The sequence below is a fragment of the Hypanus sabinus genome, chromosome 5, assembly GCF_030144855.1.
Source record: "Hypanus sabinus isolate sHypSab1 chromosome 5, sHypSab1.hap1, whole genome shotgun sequence".
Classification (NCBI taxonomy): Eukaryota; Metazoa; Chordata; class Chondrichthyes; order Myliobatiformes; family Dasyatidae; genus Hypanus; species Hypanus sabinus.
Genome location: NC_082710.1, coordinates 182,260,743 through 182,276,881, shown reverse-complemented (window position 1 = coordinate 182,276,881; position 16,139 = coordinate 182,260,743). Strand labels below are relative to the sequence as shown.

Here is a 16,139-nt window from a genome sequence, read left to right as displayed (position 1 = left end):
TGCTACCCTTTGCTTTCTATCTGCCAACCAGTTTTCTATCCATGTTGAAACCCTGCCCCCAATGCCATGAGCTCTGATTTTACTCACCAATCTCCTATGTGGCACCTTATCGAATGCATTCTGAAAATCTAGCTACACTACATCCACTGGCTTACCCTCGTCTAACATCCTTGTTACACCCTCAAAAAACTCCCAACAGATTAGTCAAGCATGATTTGCCCTTGGTAAATCCATGCTGGCTCGGCCTAATCCTATTTCTGCCATCAAGATGTGCCACTATTTCGTCCTTAATAATGGGCTCAAGCATCTTCCCCACGACTGACGTTAGGCTAACAGGGCGATAGTTCTCCGTTTTCTCCTTTTGTCAGATCGACTTTTGTTTCAACCCGATGTTCGAAGAACAAAAAATAAACGGAAGATACTTGAAAACTGCAGCAGGTTTGAATCAGTTCAGTGAGGTGTCATCGACGTGGATCGCCAACTCCGATACTCTTTCATAGAACATAGAATAGTACAGCACGTTACAGGCCCTTCAGCCCACAATGTTGTGCCGACCCTCAAACCCTGCCTCCCATATAACCCCCCGCCACCTGAAATTCCTCCATATACCTGTCTAGTGGTCTCTTAACCTTCACTAGTGTATCTGCCTCCACCACTGACTCAGGTCTCACTGGTGTATAATTTGCACTGATCCTGACTGACTGCAAGTTTCCTGCATGTCCCGGGGGTAAATGTGTCCAAAACAGAATAACTGATTCCACCAGGAATCCGTCAGGATCCCAGCCCCCTGTGCAGCCTACAGTGTGAACATCAAATTCGCAAACAGCCGGTGGTTGCTCCCCCTTTGTCACTTTTTAATTTTCTCTCTCCTCATGACATATTACCTCCATTGTATGTACCGCCTACCAAAGATTCACCTTGACCTCGCTAACCACTACAACTTGTCCCACTTAACCTGGCCCTGGGTGAATGGACTTTAGCACCCGGGGGAGCAGGGGAGTTCAGGACCTGCGGCCCGCGGATGCTGCTGAATCCGCAGTGTTTCTGTTCCGTTGACGGATGCGGTGAACGAGTTAAAATTCATGGATTGATAATTCTCACATCGTGTTTATTTCACTCTCTGCACATTTATATTTACACTGACTTACTCCTGATGCCAGTCCCGGGACCGACCTGTTTACAGACCTGGAGCGGAACTGGAGCAGATTCTCAGCCACTGGTTTTTATGCCAAGTCCAGAAGAAAGGATAAAGTTTTTCCGTGAATTTATTCCCAGTGAAGGTGTGGAGATGGGACTTGGTCTCCGCGTTGTAAAATGAAACTGTCCCGGACTCATAACTGAGATAAACTCCCACCCTCCCTGGGATGGGACCAGCAGGGAGACGGGACGCAGGGGAGGTGAAAACATTGATTGTGTGATCATCCCGCCCGATAATCCAGAATCCGTTGTCCGGACTCAATCCGACCTGTCTCTTCCTCTCCACAAACTCTGCGGCAACTCCCAGATACCACCACCGATTCCCCATCACCTCCACCTCCCAGTAATGTTTCCCCGATGTGAATCCCTCCGATCCCAGCAAACAAGCCCGGACTGTGAACCTCTTCCCGGTGTCAGGGAGATTCCTCCGGGTCCCAGTCCATCTCACACTCTTCCGATCCTCAGACACCTCGAGCTCTGGACCCGCCGTTTCCACATCCAGGGTGACAGAGTCTGGGGAGAGAAACAGAGAATTAGAAGACTGGGGGGGGTTGGGGAAGACAAGAGCAGGGTGGTCCCAGGACCAGGGGAGAGGCTGCTGGTCCTCAGGCACAGTCGGGATACAAAGACGTAGGCTACATCCACACTACACCAGATAAATCCATAACCGAAGCTTTTTCTCTTCGTTTTTACCCTCCACACTAAAATGTCGTTTTCGTCCCCCGAAATCGGAGCCTTTCAGAAACGCTTTCCAGGGTGGGTATTTTTGAAAACGCTGCTCGGGCAGATCAGTGTGGATGGGGTAACCGGAGATTTCTGAAAATGCTATCAGACGGCAGCGCGCTATTTCATTGTTTTCTTGAACACAACCTGACAATTTCAGAACGAGACTGAAGCCAGAAGAGTTAAAAATGTACTCACCAAATACTTTGACCCATAACTTACCGAATAAATAAGTATGCTGTACTCAATTTGCCCTGTTTTCTGTCCTTGTTCGTATGAAGGAGGTTTACTTATTTATACAAGAACTTCTCTGACAATAGATGTGTAGCCTAATGTAACATTGTATGGAAATACAAGATAACATTGACGCAGACATTAAAGCATTTATACATTTAACAAGGGACTTGAGTAATGCAACAGAGTTAGTCAGCTTTTCAATGTTTGTCGTCAGCTGGGTCAATCTGTCCGTGAACTCCCTGTCTGTTGCCTCCGTATGCTCCAGTATTTGCTTTTTTTTACTTTTAAGTTCTCCTGCGCGAGAGCCAACAGCTGTCCATCGTTTTAAGTTTTTCTCATCTGTAACTATACAAACGTGCACTTTTACGGCGAGATTCAACACCAAACATGTCGCTTGTTTTGGTAGATGTGTCCTGTGCATGCGCAGGAGAAGGAGATTCGCCAAAATCTCCATTTCAATGCGGATAGAGATATTTTCAAAAACGCATAGTGCAGACGCCTATCGTTGTTACTCTATAATTTCAAAATTATCCGGTCTAGTGTGGATGTAGCCGTAGTGGTTAGTAGGTCAATTGATGATTGTAAATTGTCCTGTGATTAGGTTAATGTTTAAAAAAGGTGGGTTACTGCACTGTGTGACTCGTTGAGCTTACAACAGCCTGTTCTGTGTTGTGTCACTAAATAAATAAATCCATGTCTTAAAACATCGTAAACCTTCCTCTGGCAGCCTCCTCAGCTTCAGGGAGAAAGGCCCAGCCTATCCCGCCGCTCTTTATGCCCAAAGCCTCCAGGCCCGGCATATCCTTGTAAATCTGCTCTGCCCTCTCCGGTTGAAAGACATCCTTCCCATAGCAAGGTGACCAGAACTGTACACACTGCTCCAAATGTGGCCGGACCAACGTCTTGTACACACGGAACAGGAAGTCCCAGCTCCTGTACTCCGTATTCGGACTGACAAATCCCCTCTCGCACTCTGCCCGGACTGTTTGACCAGTGGCCCATCAACTGATGAGAAGCATTTAGCTTCCCAAAGTGCAACACCTCCTGTTTCTCTAAACCAAACTCCATCGGGCTTTCCTCAGTTGATCAACTGGCCCAGTTGATCAAGGTCCATTGTAATCTTGGATAACCCATTTTTAATGTCACCTACAAACCTGCTAACCAGAGTTCCTCTCATTCTTCTAAACAAGGAACTGGGAACTTAGTACAGCACAGGAGCTGGCCCTTCATTCCATGTGACTGATTGATGTAGCAAACAATTCCTGATCTGTACCAGTTCCCCAGAACCTCAGTTCCTTGGTCTTTCAAAAGTTTTTTAGCTCCACCTTAAATATATCCAAAAATCACATCTGCTGCAGGAATTCAGTGGGTGGGGCAGCGGCTGGGGGAGGAAAGGGACTGTCGACATTTCAGGATGAAACCCTACGTCAGGACTGAGAGTGGAGAGGGCAGATGGTCGGTGTAGAGAGGAGAGGCGGAGTGACGAGACAGGAGCTTGAGGTGACAGTGGAACAGCAGTAGAGTGGGGCTGTGGGCTGGAGCTGGGAGGCACTGGGCAGTGAATGATAGATGGAGACTGGCACAGGGGGAAAGTTAGAGGAAGACGGAGCACGTTTATGGAAGAATGTGGGCGAGATTGCTGTTTTGGAGTCAGCTGATGGAAGGTGGAAAACAGGAACACAAATCCAGTCTGTTTTGGAATCTTCTCAGTAAAGGAGGTGATAACAGGAACCATGAATGGCAGATCGACTCAGAACCAGATGGGGGAGGAGTGGAAAGCCTGTGGTGAACTGTGTGTGTAGATGGAAACAGAAGGTGAAGGGGGATGAATATGGGTGATAAGGGTCCCTTTGTCCCCTTTCCCATAAACCCACTCTCCACTCTCACTCTGACAGAGGGTTTTGATTCATTAAGGACCAATGTGGTTATTGATACCTAGACTCAGATGAGACGGGAGAGGACCATGGAGACTGGGAATGGGAGGAATATATATATAGTTCTGCCTTGGAACTTATACGTTTTAGAACAGATGAGTGCAGATTGGATTCAGATGGCTTCGCTATGGAAAGCCAAGGGTTATGTAAGAGGGGTATTAATCTGCCTGGAGGTCTATGTTCAGTGGTGTCCTATAGGGGTCAGTGTTGGGACCTCTGTTGTTGAGTGTTATATGGGTGTTATTCAGTAAAGTTGCAAATGACACTTCCAGCTGGAGAAAAAACTGACTTTGTGATAGGAGACAGACTGCTGGTGAAAGTCTGTTCTACAGGCTGGAGCCCTGTGACCAGTGGTATGCCTCAGAGACTGATGCTGGGTCCACTGATACTGGCCATCGGTATTAACAATTCGGAAAACAATGGAGATTGTATGGTTAGTAAGTTTGGTGAATGCCAGCAAAATTGGTGATAAAGTGGACAGTGGGGAAAACTGTCTAGTTTCCAGCTTATTGAGATCAGCTGGGAACAGGGATCAAAGAACAATAGATGCAATTTAACTTTGACAATTGTGACATGTTACATTTTAGTCTGCTAAACTGGCACAGGGCTCAGACAGTAAATCACAGAAATAATTCCAAAATAGAGACCAAAGGATACAGGTACATGACTTCCCCGAAAGTGGCAGCACAGGTAGACAGGGTGGCATTTGGCACATTTGGTTTCCTTGGACAGGACTTTGAGTTCAGCAGCTGGAAAGTCACTGTACAAGTCATTGTTCAGACTGTACATGCAGAACAGTCCGCATTTCTGGTTCCCAACTATCAGAAGGATGTCATGAAGCTGGAAAGTGTGCACAAAAGATCCATAAGGATCTGGAGGACTGTGGTTTCGGATAGATGGGTCCATTTCCCTTCAGTATAGGAAATTGAGGGGTTACACCACAGTGCCTTGAAAAAGTATTCAGCCCCATGACAAGTTTCACATTGTACTGTCTCATTTTCCAAATTTAAAATATATTGTAGGACTTTTGGAGCTAATCTACAAAGCATTGTGCATCATGTCAAGTGAAAGAAAAATTCCAAAACCTGTCAATTATTAAAGACCGAAACTGTGAGGCTGAAAAGTATTCAGCCCCTTTGTCATTACAACAGTAACTTTCCTCAGGTGCAATATATTAAATATCAACTCACCCAGCTTGTTGATGTAGAAAATTAGAAGGGCACCTGCTTTCATTGAATTCATGAGAAAAATACCTCCGCCCCCTCTATGAGGTCCAGCAGTATGGTAGATTTTCAACAGACCAAACCAAAATGAAGACAAAAGATCATTCAAGACAAGGAAAGGGAATGGTAGTAGAGAAGAACAAATCTGGAGAAGGGTACAGACAATCTGAAAGGCATTGAACATACCTTGGAGCTCAGTGCAGTCCATTGCAACCACGGCCATACTATCAAGGTCAGGCCGCCCCTCTAAACCAGAAAAGAGGTGAATTTGTAGAAGAAGTGACACCAACAGTCACTCTGAGTGAGCCGCAGCAGTCAGTGGCTGCAACTGGGAATGAAATTCGTGGCTCTACGACCTCTAAGGCCTTGCATCAAAAGGGTATTTATTGAAGAGTGGCAAGGAGAAAGGCCTGGCTAAAATCAAAAGCATATCCTTGCCCTTAAAGACTTTGCAAAACATCATTTAGAAGATGTGGAAGAAGATCTTGTGGACTGATGAGACTAAAGTGGATCTCCTTGGCCTCAACACTAAGTGTGCCAAAGAGCTAATATGGGGTGCAACAGGTAGGCAACACCATCTCTACTGTAAAGCAGGGTGGAGGTAACAGCATGCTATGGGAACAACCAAAATCAGGACTCTGCCTGAAACATTGACTGTGTACTGTATTCCCTAGATGCTGCCTGACCTGCTGAGATCCTCCAGCATTTTGTGTGTGCTGCCCTGATTTCCAGCATTTGCAGATTTTCTTGTGATCATGATATGGTGATGCTTTTCATGGCAGGGACAGAAAACTGGTCAGGATTGATGGGAAGATGAATGTTGCTAAATTAGAGAGATCCTGGATAAAAACCTGCCGGCCTCTGCCGGAAAGTTTAAACGGAGGAGGAAGTTTGTCCTTCAGCAGGACAATGACCCAAAGCACAGTGCCAGAGCAACCATGGAGTTCAAATGCAGAAGACTGATGTACTTGAGTGGCCCAATCAAACATCTCTGACAAGGTTGCTGTCCACTGCCGCTCCCCAACTAACATTGCACAGCTCGAGCCATTTTGCAAGGAGGAATGGGCAAATCTTGCTCCATAATGTTGTGCAAGGCTAACAGAGGCTTATCCAAATAGATGACCTTCTGTAATAACAGTGAGACGTGGTCCAACTACATAAGTACTGAACAAAGGGGGATGAATAGGTTTGAAATGCTGTCATAAGAACATAAGAGATAGGAGCAGGAGTAAGCCAATTGGCCCTTCAAGCCTGCTCCGCCATTCAACAAGATCATGGCTGATCCAATCTTAACTCTAGTTTTCACCGAATCCCACAAGGCAACAGTGCCAACCAACAGGGCACCATGCCGCCTGTTTTATTTTATTATTCATCCCGTCCAAACCCATGTGATCACCCAGGAAAAAAAAACAATTTGCCAATTGAGGAGAAAAAAATCTGGAAAATTCCTCTCTGACCCATCCAGGCTATCGAAAACTGGTCCAGGAGATCACATGGCTGATCTAAACCTAGCCTCATGTCCACTTACCTGCTCGCTCACCATATCCCCTAATGCCATTTTTATCCAGGAAAATGTCTATCTCCGTTTTGAATTTATTGAGTGTAGTAGATTCCACAGCTCTCTGGGGCAGTAAATTCCACAGCCCCACTACCCTCTGAGTGAAGAAATTTCTCCGCATCTCAGTCCTGGAACGGCGTCCCCTTATTTTAAGATTATGCCCCCTAGTCCTAGTTTCACCCATCATTGGGAACATTCTCCCCGCATCCACCCGATCAAGCCCCTTCACAATCTTATATGTTTCAATAAGATCGCCTCTCATTCTTCGGAACTCCAATGAGTAGAGTCCCAATCTACTCAACCTCACATCATACATCAACCCACCCATCCCCGGAATTAACCTAGTGAACCTTCTCTGCACTGCCTCGAGAGCCAGTATGTCCTTTCTTAAATATGGACACCAGAACTCACGCAGTACTCCAGGTGTGGTATCACCAATACCCAGTACAACTGCAGTAAGACCTCCCTGTTCTTATACTCCATCCCCCTAGCAATAAAAGCCAGCATTCCATTGGCCTTCTTGACCACCTGCTGCACTTGCATACTAACTTTTTGTGTTTCCTGCACCAGGACCCCCAGATCCCTTTGCACAGAAGCACTTTCCAGTTTCTCTCCATTTAGATAATAACTTGCTCTATTATTTTTCCTGCCAAAGTGCAAGACCTCACACCTGTCAGTATTATATTTCATCTGCCAAATGTCTGCCCAATCACTCAGCCTATCTATGTCCCCCTGCAGGGTTTCAATATCCTCCGCACTCATTACACTCCCTCCCATCTTTGTGTCATCAGCAAACTTTGATACGTTGCACTTAGTCCCTTTCTCCAAATCATTAATATAGATTGTAAAGAGCTGGGGTCCCAACACCGACCCCTGCGGAACACCACTAGTCACCAACTGCCAGTCTGAGAATAAACCATTTATCCCAACTCTCTGTTTTCTGTTAGAAAGCCAATCCTCAACCCATGCCAGAATATTATCCCCAATCCCATGATTTTTTACTTTAAGTAATAATCTTTGGTGTGGCACCTTGTCAAATGCCTTTTGGAAGTACAAATACACCACATCCACTGGTTCCCCTTCATCTACCCTATATGTTATGTCCTCAAAGAGCTCCAACAAATTTGTCAAACATGACTTCCCTTTTGTAAAGCCATGCTGACTTTGTCCTATTAAGCTATGTTTATCCAAATGCCCTGTTACTGTTTCCTTAATTATCGATTCCAACATTTTGCCAACCACAGATGTTAGGCTAACTGGCCTATAATTCCCAGCCTTCTGTCTATTGCCCTTTTTAAATAAAGGAGTTACATTAGCATTTTTCCAATCTGCTGGGACCATTGCCGAGTCCAGCGAGTTTTGAAAAATTATCACTAATGCATTCACAATCCCAACCGCCACTTCCCTTAAGATGCAAGCCGTCCGGTCCAGGGGATTTATCCACCTTCAGTCCCATTAATTTATCAAGTACCATTTCCTTGGTGATTTGAATCGTAGTTAGCTTCTCTCCCCCTAGAGCCCCCTGTTTATCCAGTGTTGGGATATTTTGAGTGTCCTCTACTGTAAAAACTGATACAAAATATTTGTTCAGCGTTTCCGCCATCTCCATGTCCCCTACCATTAATTTCCCGGTCTCATCTTCTAGGGGACCAACATTTACTTTAGCCACCCTTTTTCTTTTTATGTAACTATAAAAACTCTTACTATCTGCTTTTATGTTTTTTGCCAATTTACTTTCATAATCTATCTTCCCCTTCTTAATCAACCTTTTTGTTATTTGCTGCTGATCTTTAAAAGCTTCTCGATCTTCAGTCTTCCCACTGGATTTAGCTACCTTATATAACTTTTTTTTTTAGTCGTATACTTTGCTTTATTTCTTTACTAAGCCACAGATAACTATTTTTTCTTTTACACCCTTTTTTCTTCAGTGGAATATATTTTCCTTGATAGTTGTAAAATAACTCCTTAAATATACATCACTGATCAAGTACCGATCTACCCTTTAATCTATTTTCCCAATCCATCTTAAGCAATTCCGCCCTCATACCATCATAGTCTCCTTTATTTAAGCTCAGTACGCTTGTTTGAGATCCAACCCTCTCATCCTCTAATTGAATATGGAATTCGACCATGTTATGGTCACTCATTCCAAGGGGATCCTTTACTAGGACATTTTTTATTAGTCCTGTCTCATTACACAGGACCAGATCTAAGTCTGCTTGCCCCCTTGTCGGCTCAGTAACGTATTGTTCAAGGAACCCATCCCGAGTACACTCAATAAACTCTTCTTCAAGGCTGCCGTGTCCGACTTGATTAGTCCAGTCAATATGAAAGTTAAAATCCCCCATAATTAGAGCTGTTCCCTTATTACAAGCCCCAACTATTTCCTGATTTATGCTCCGACCAACTGAGTTACAGCTGTTTGGAGGCCTATAGACTACTCCCACCACTGCTTTTTTCCCTTTACTATTTCTTATTTCTACCCAAATTGTTTCGTTATCCTGATCCTTTGAGCCAATATCATTTCGCTTTATTGCATTGATTTCTTGCTTTATTAACATAGCCACCCCACCTCCTTTTCCTTCTTGCCTGTCTCTCCTAATTGTCGAATACCCTTGTATGTTTCTGTCATTTCAGTGTTTGAATTTTTAGTTTTTCATGCTTTACAATCTTCCCTGTTTCTGGGCTCTACTGTGAAAAAAGGAGTATGAGATTCACAAATAAAAATTCTCAGTTAAATTGATCAAAATCCCTGGTTGTAACACTCACTTATATGAACAAAGTGTTGGGGGCTGAATTCTTTACAAGGCACCATATAAAATCACGAGGAGTAGGGGGAAGATGGACATTCAGTCTTTTTCCCAGACTGGGCAGCTGTAAAACCAGAGGAGATATAGATTGCAGGTGAGAGGGGAAATTTTGAAATGGATCTGGAGGCAACTTTATCACACAGAGGAAGCTGTAGAGGCAGGTAAAATTACAATATTTTAAAATATAATTAGAATATAAATAGGAAAGGGTTAGAGGTATGCAGTGCGAACATCAGCAACTGGACTAGCTCAGGAAGATATCTTGGTCGAAATGAACTAACTTGAATGAACAACTAAAAGGCCTGCATATCCAGCACCTGAGTTAACGAGAGTCTGCAGTCGTGGCAGGTCAGGGAAGGTGAGTCGAGCAAATTTCCTTTCCTGAAGGACACAAGGGCATTTTCGAACAACCCGAGTCACCACATTGTCATTGGCTTATTTCTTTTGTCCCTGTCATTAACAAATCCTCAGGGTCTGTGGCTCATTTCAACCCCACCTCATGGGGTATTTTGCAGTGCGGGTGGCTTCAGGATGCAGTGGTTCACCTAAAAGCCCGCGTATGTGGTTTATTGTGCTCCTTGGTTGGTGTGCTCAGGGATCTGACCTGGCTATACGAAAGTGATGCTTATATGATCAGGCAGCTGACTATACGAAAGTGATGCTGCCCAGGGAAAAAGCTTCAGTTCCCCCATCAATGAATTCAATTTTTGCCTCAGTTTAAAATTCCCTGAAAGACACTGACAAAGGACTCTGTATCAGACTTACCTTGCCTAATGGCATCAAACACTTCACTCCACACTGTGTACAATACAGGTTGATCCAATTTCTCAACTGGCAGGTTGCCACCTCTCACGGACAATAATTGATTCCCATCACTGATCCTGCAAATATTAAACAGTTGGTTATTACCCAAACACCAGCAATCCATGACACATTTTATAAAATCCAGCAGAGTTTCAGTAAAGACCATGTCCTACCTCCTCTTTCGATCAGCTTCCTCCTGAAATAAATAAAACACAGATCTGAATTGGCTGAGATTGACCGTCCGCACGCAGCCCGAGAGCAAGCGTTTCATCCAAATGGTTACAGATACTAAAAAATTCCAACTCTCACTCCTACTGGCACAGGGCCCAAATGATAACATTACAGATCTGACAAAGAACGACAGGAGAAAGTACAAGAAATGTTTCTGAAAAGTTAACTGAGTGGGTGAAAAGTTCAAGGAAGTTTGAAAAGGATCAACATTTTGACAAAATGTCAGGAACGATGAGATCGAAGAGTTGAAAATTATCAATGGGTGGTGTGGAGAATGTACCTGGGAAAGTACAGTACCTCCTTTCGAGAGGACTACATAAGGCAAAGGTAAAACGTAAGGTGGCCTTTAATAAATCCCTGAGATATTCAGCGATGAGAATGTGAAATTCACTGCCATTGTGGCTGAAGCAGACATCAGACATGAAATATAATGTGGCAGGGGAATGAAGACATTGAGTGTGGTGAGCAGCTGGGGGGAGGCTCGTGCAGCGTAGGAAGACGATAGGAGATGGTGGACTAAATAGCCTGCTGTGATGTGGTATGGGATGGAATCCCTTGAGGAACCTATCTGACAGAATATGCTTATCTTCTGGAATTCATCCTCATTCCTACTGATCAATTAAAAGACCTTCACACCCACCGCCACTGTTCCCTCACTGTAGCCGCGCAGGAACTGAAATGCTCCCACTCCCAAACTCCAATATGGCTGGTATTTCCCTTTATCATTTGAAATCTATGTTAATATCATTGTAAAATATCCTGTACTTAATCACGTGGTATACAATTAATCACATGGGGACATTTCAATTTATGCACAGCTGCGCAGCTAAGAGGGAACGGTGTGTGATTGGAACTGGATTTTAATGCAAGTTTTCAGGGGTACTACATGTGGGAATCACAGAAACAATCACCAGCTCAAGGCTAAGCTCAGAGTTACTCATTCCTGACAAGGCTGCAGACTGCCTTGTGATGTATAAGGCACATTTGGAGTCAACAGTCCCAAACAGTGAAAACATCTGGTTGAAATCAGTTTAATTGCAGAAATGCTGCATTTATCTTAAGTATGTCACTCCCCATTTTGTGACAGTGCACTTATATTGATTCAAATTTCACAAGTAATTCCACACCTTCAGAAATGTTATACTGTCTTCTTGATCCATCCTCTCCTGTAACTTCGAGATTTCCTCCTGAATAACCTTTAACTTCTCTTGAATCTCGTGCAGATTTTTCTCCATTGGGTTCAGAATCCTCGCCTCTTCTTCCCTGACATTTCGGAGTGCCTGCTGCTCTTTCAGGGTGAGAATCTGGTGCAGTTCAGCAAACTGGGACGTGATCTCTGACTGAAGGCTGTGTGACTGTTCCTGTCAAACCAAAGGTGAGGGTTAATATGTTGTGTTACTAAGTTGTATCTCCGTAGGGCATAGAAGGGCCGAATGGCCTACTCCTGCACCTACTGTCTATTGTCTATTGACATGGAATGTGCCCTTTCAGCCATCACATTCTATGTTGCTTCTCTGAAAAACCACATCAGTTCTCTTTCAGTTTAATCTGAAACCTATTCTCCCTCACTTGCCCATTAGTGCCCCCCCAATTCACAAGGATAATTACTGCAGCTAATCAGCCGTCCATAGAGTCTTCGCTCACTGCAGCGCAGTAACAGGCCCTTCTGTCCATTTAGTTGTGTGCAAAACTGTCCTTCGGCCGAGTTATTCAACAGCCATGTCCTTGGGATGTGGGTGAAGCTGCCATCGTCACGTGGATGCAAATTTCGTGTCGGCCATACCAGAGGACGTGATCAAACCCAATTTTTTGCAGCTGCATTACTTTGCAATTATTTTATCTTCTTTTTTATTGAGAGATACAGCAGGGTGACAGAGCCCTCCCACACAACGGGCCCAATTGACCAACTAACCAGTTTGTCTCTGGACTGTGGGAGGGCACCAGAGCACCTGGAGGAAGCGCACGCGGTCCCGGGGAGGACTGCTTACAGACAACGGCGGGAAATGAACCCACGTCACTGGCTCTGTAATGGTGTCGTGCTGACCAACGCGACTGTGCAAGCGCGCGGAGGTCGGCCAGTGAGAACAGCGGGAGGAGTTTAAAAAGAGACAGCTTCACTGGGCACCAGAGGAGTGGGCATCTGACTAGAGGAAGGCTTTGGCTCAATGGGGCTTCGGCGATATCGGGTCGAGGTGAGGTACGTTATCTGTTTAGAATACAGACAGAAAGTATGTGTGTGAGCACTGTTTTCTGTGCTTGGTGTCAGACCTGGGAGGTCCTGGAGACTCCCAGCCTCCCGGACAACTACACATGCACCAGGTGTGTCGAGCTGCAGCTCCTTAGAGACCATGTTAGGGAACTGGAGATGCAGCTCAATGAGTTCCGTCTGGTTAGGGAGAGCGAAGGGGTGATAGAGAGGAGTCATAGACAGGTAGTCACTCCGGGGCCTGGCGAGGCAGGTGAGTGGGTAACAGTCAGGAGAGGGAAGGGCAGGAGTCAGAGGCAAGAGAGACCCCCTGTGGCTGTATCACTTGACAATAAGTACTCCTGTTCAAGTACTGTTGGGGGGACAGCCAACCTGGGGGAAGCGACAGTGGTCGCACCTCTGGCACAGAGTCTGGCCCTGTGGCTCAGAAGGGTAGGGAAAGGAAGAGGAAGGCAGTAGTAATAGGGGACTCTATAGTTACGGGGTCAGACAGGCGATTCTGTGGACGCAGGAAAGAAGCGCAGATGGTAGTTTGCCTTCAGGTTGCTAGGGTCCGGGATGTTTCTGTTGGCATCCACCACATCTTGAAGTGGGAAGGAGAACAGCCAGAGGTCGTGGTACATATTGGTACCAACGACATAGGTAAGAAAAGGGAGGAGGCCCTGAAAACAGACTATAGGGAGTTAGGTAGGAAGTTGAGAAGCAGGACCACAAAGGTAGTAATCTCGGGATTACTGCCTGTGCCACGTGACTGTGAGTATAGAAATAGAGTGAGGTGGAGGATAAATGCATGGCTGAGGGATTGGAATGGGGAAGGGACTCAGATTTCTGGATCTTTGGGATCTCTTCTGGGGCAGGTGTGACCTGTACAAAAAGCAAGGGTTGCACTTGAATCCGAGGGGGACCAATATCCTGGCGGGGAGGTTTGCTAAGGCTATTTGGGGAGATTTAAACTAGAATTGCTGCGGAGTGATGGAGGAAAGAGAATTGACTCACAAATAGAGAAAGCTTGAAGACAGTGCAAAAGTGAGGATAGACAGGTGGTAGAGAAGGGTCACACTCAGACCGATGTCTTTAGATGTTTCAGAAAAGACGGGGAGGAAGGCAAAAGAGGTGGGGGCGTGGCACTGTTGATCTGAGATAGTGTCACAGCTGCAGAAAAGGAGGAAGTCATGAAGTCTACTGAGTCTCTGTGGGTGAAAGTTAGGAATAGGAGGGGTCAATGATTCTACTGGGTGTTTTTTATAGACCACCCAATAGTAACAGGGACATCGAGGAGCAGATAGGGAGACAGATTCTGGAAAGGAGTAATAATAACAGGGTTGTTGTGGTGGGAGATTTTAATTTCTCAAATATTGATTGGCATCTCCCTAGATGAGGGGTTTAGATGGGGTGGAGTTTGTTAGGTGTGTTCAGGAAGGTTTCTTGAACACAATATGAAGATAAACCTACAAACAGGCTGTACCTGATCTGGTATTGGGAAATGAACCTGGTCAGGTGTTAAATCTCTCAGTGGGAGAGCATTTTGGAGATAGTGATCATAATTCTATCTCCTTTATAGTAACATTGGAGAGGGATAGGAACAGATAAATTAGGGAAACGTTTAATTGGAGTAAGGGGAAATATGAGGCTATCAGGCAGGAACTCGGAAGCATAAATTGGAAATAGATGTTCTCAAGGAAACATACAGAAGAAATGTGGCAAATGTTCAGGGGATATTTGCATGGGGTTCTGCGTAAATATGTTCCAATGAGACAGAAAGGATAGTAGGGTACAGGAACCGTGGTGTAGAAACGCTGTTGTAAATCTAGTCAAGAAAAAAAGGTTTACAAAAATTTCAAAAAAATACTAGGTAATATTAGAGATCTAGAAGGTTATAAGGCTAGCAGGAAGGAGTTTAGGAATGAAATTAGGAGAGCCAGTAGGGGCCATGAGAATGGGAATGGCAGCATGGAATGGGCTGCCGGCGGTGGCGGTGGAGGCGGAAACAAGCGGGTCTTTTCAGAGGCTCCTGGATAGGTACATGGAGCTTAGAAAAATAGAGGGTTATGGGTAAGCCTAGGTAGATAAGGTAAGGACATGTTCGTCACATCTTTGTGGGCTAAAGGGCCTGGATTGTGCTGTAGGTTTTCTATGTTTCTAATACCATGAAGAATCGGAAAATCTCACCCGAACTCCAGAAATCTCCCCTTTCTGTTGCCACTCCATTTTCTGAATGTCTGATTCCTTTTTTGTGAGAGAGTCTAAGGAAGATTTGACCTTATCCTGAAAATCAGAGTAAATAAGTTAGACAATAAATGACAATGCGACAAAGTAAACAGGCGATCAATCGGTTCATTTTTACCTTGTACATTTTCACAGCTTCTTTAATCGGCAGGAAGCTGTGCTCTCTGTGCTCCAGTGCATCTCTACAGATCAGACAGAGCAGTTTCTTGTCCGTCTCACAAAACAGCTTCAGTTCGTCCTCATGTTCTTCGCAGTGAACTTTACTTTTCTCCTCTATCGGGTTCAGGTTCAGTTTTCGAGCTTTCTCAGAGAGATTTGCTAAAACCCGATTGACCCTGAGGGTGCGGTCCGCAAACACCTTTCTACATTCCGGGCAGGAGTTTCTCTCCTCCCTTTCCCAATACTGTGTGATGCAGGAGCGGCAGCAGTTGTGTCCACACTCCAGTATAACCGGATCGGTGAAGAAATCCAGGCAGATTGGACAAACTACCTCCTCGGTCAAACTCTCGACCTGTCCTTTCGAAGCCATGTTAACTCTCGGTACTTCCTGGTTCAGGATCCTTTCACTTTCGGGGAGCCTCTGAACCCCTGCAGTACCGCGACTGCCCACTGTACAAACGTTCAAAGTTCAAAATAAATTTATTATCAAAGTACACCTCTTTCACCGTCTACTAGTCTGAGATTCAATTCTTGCGGGCATTCTCAATAAACCCACAATAGAATAATAACTATAATAAAATCAGTGAAAGACAGCACCAACTGGGCCAATCAGCCAGAGAGAAAATGCAAGGAACTGCAAATACAAAGAGAGGGGACTAATAATAATAAACAAACCATCGAGAACATGTGATGAATGACAGTCTGTAGGTTGTGGGAACTATTCAGTGTTGGAGCAAATGAACTGATCTCCCCTGGTTAAAGGGGCAGAAGGTTGAGGGGTAATAACTGTTCCTGAACCTGATAGTGTGAGTTCTGAGGCTCCTGTACCAC

The 16,139-nt window shown here is 44.9% G+C and overlaps 1 protein-coding gene across 1 annotated transcript; it reads right to left on the bottom strand.

Moving 5' to 3' along the window:
* LOC132394712 (zinc-binding protein A33-like) lies at positions 1–15,708 on the bottom strand. Its single transcript, XM_059971095.1, has 6 exons — positions 15,268–15,708; positions 15,093–15,188; positions 11,845–12,078; positions 10,660–10,682; positions 10,448–10,563; positions 1–1,710 (listed from the first exon to the last, which is right to left on the bottom strand). The coding sequence occupies exons 1-6, from the start codon at positions 15,676–15,678 to the stop codon at positions 1,178–1,180; spliced, it is 1,413 nt and encodes a 470-aa protein (XP_059827078.1). The 5' UTR covers positions 15,679–15,708; the 3' UTR covers positions 1–1,177.
* Between the last annotated feature and the right edge of the window lie 431 nt (positions 15,709–16,139).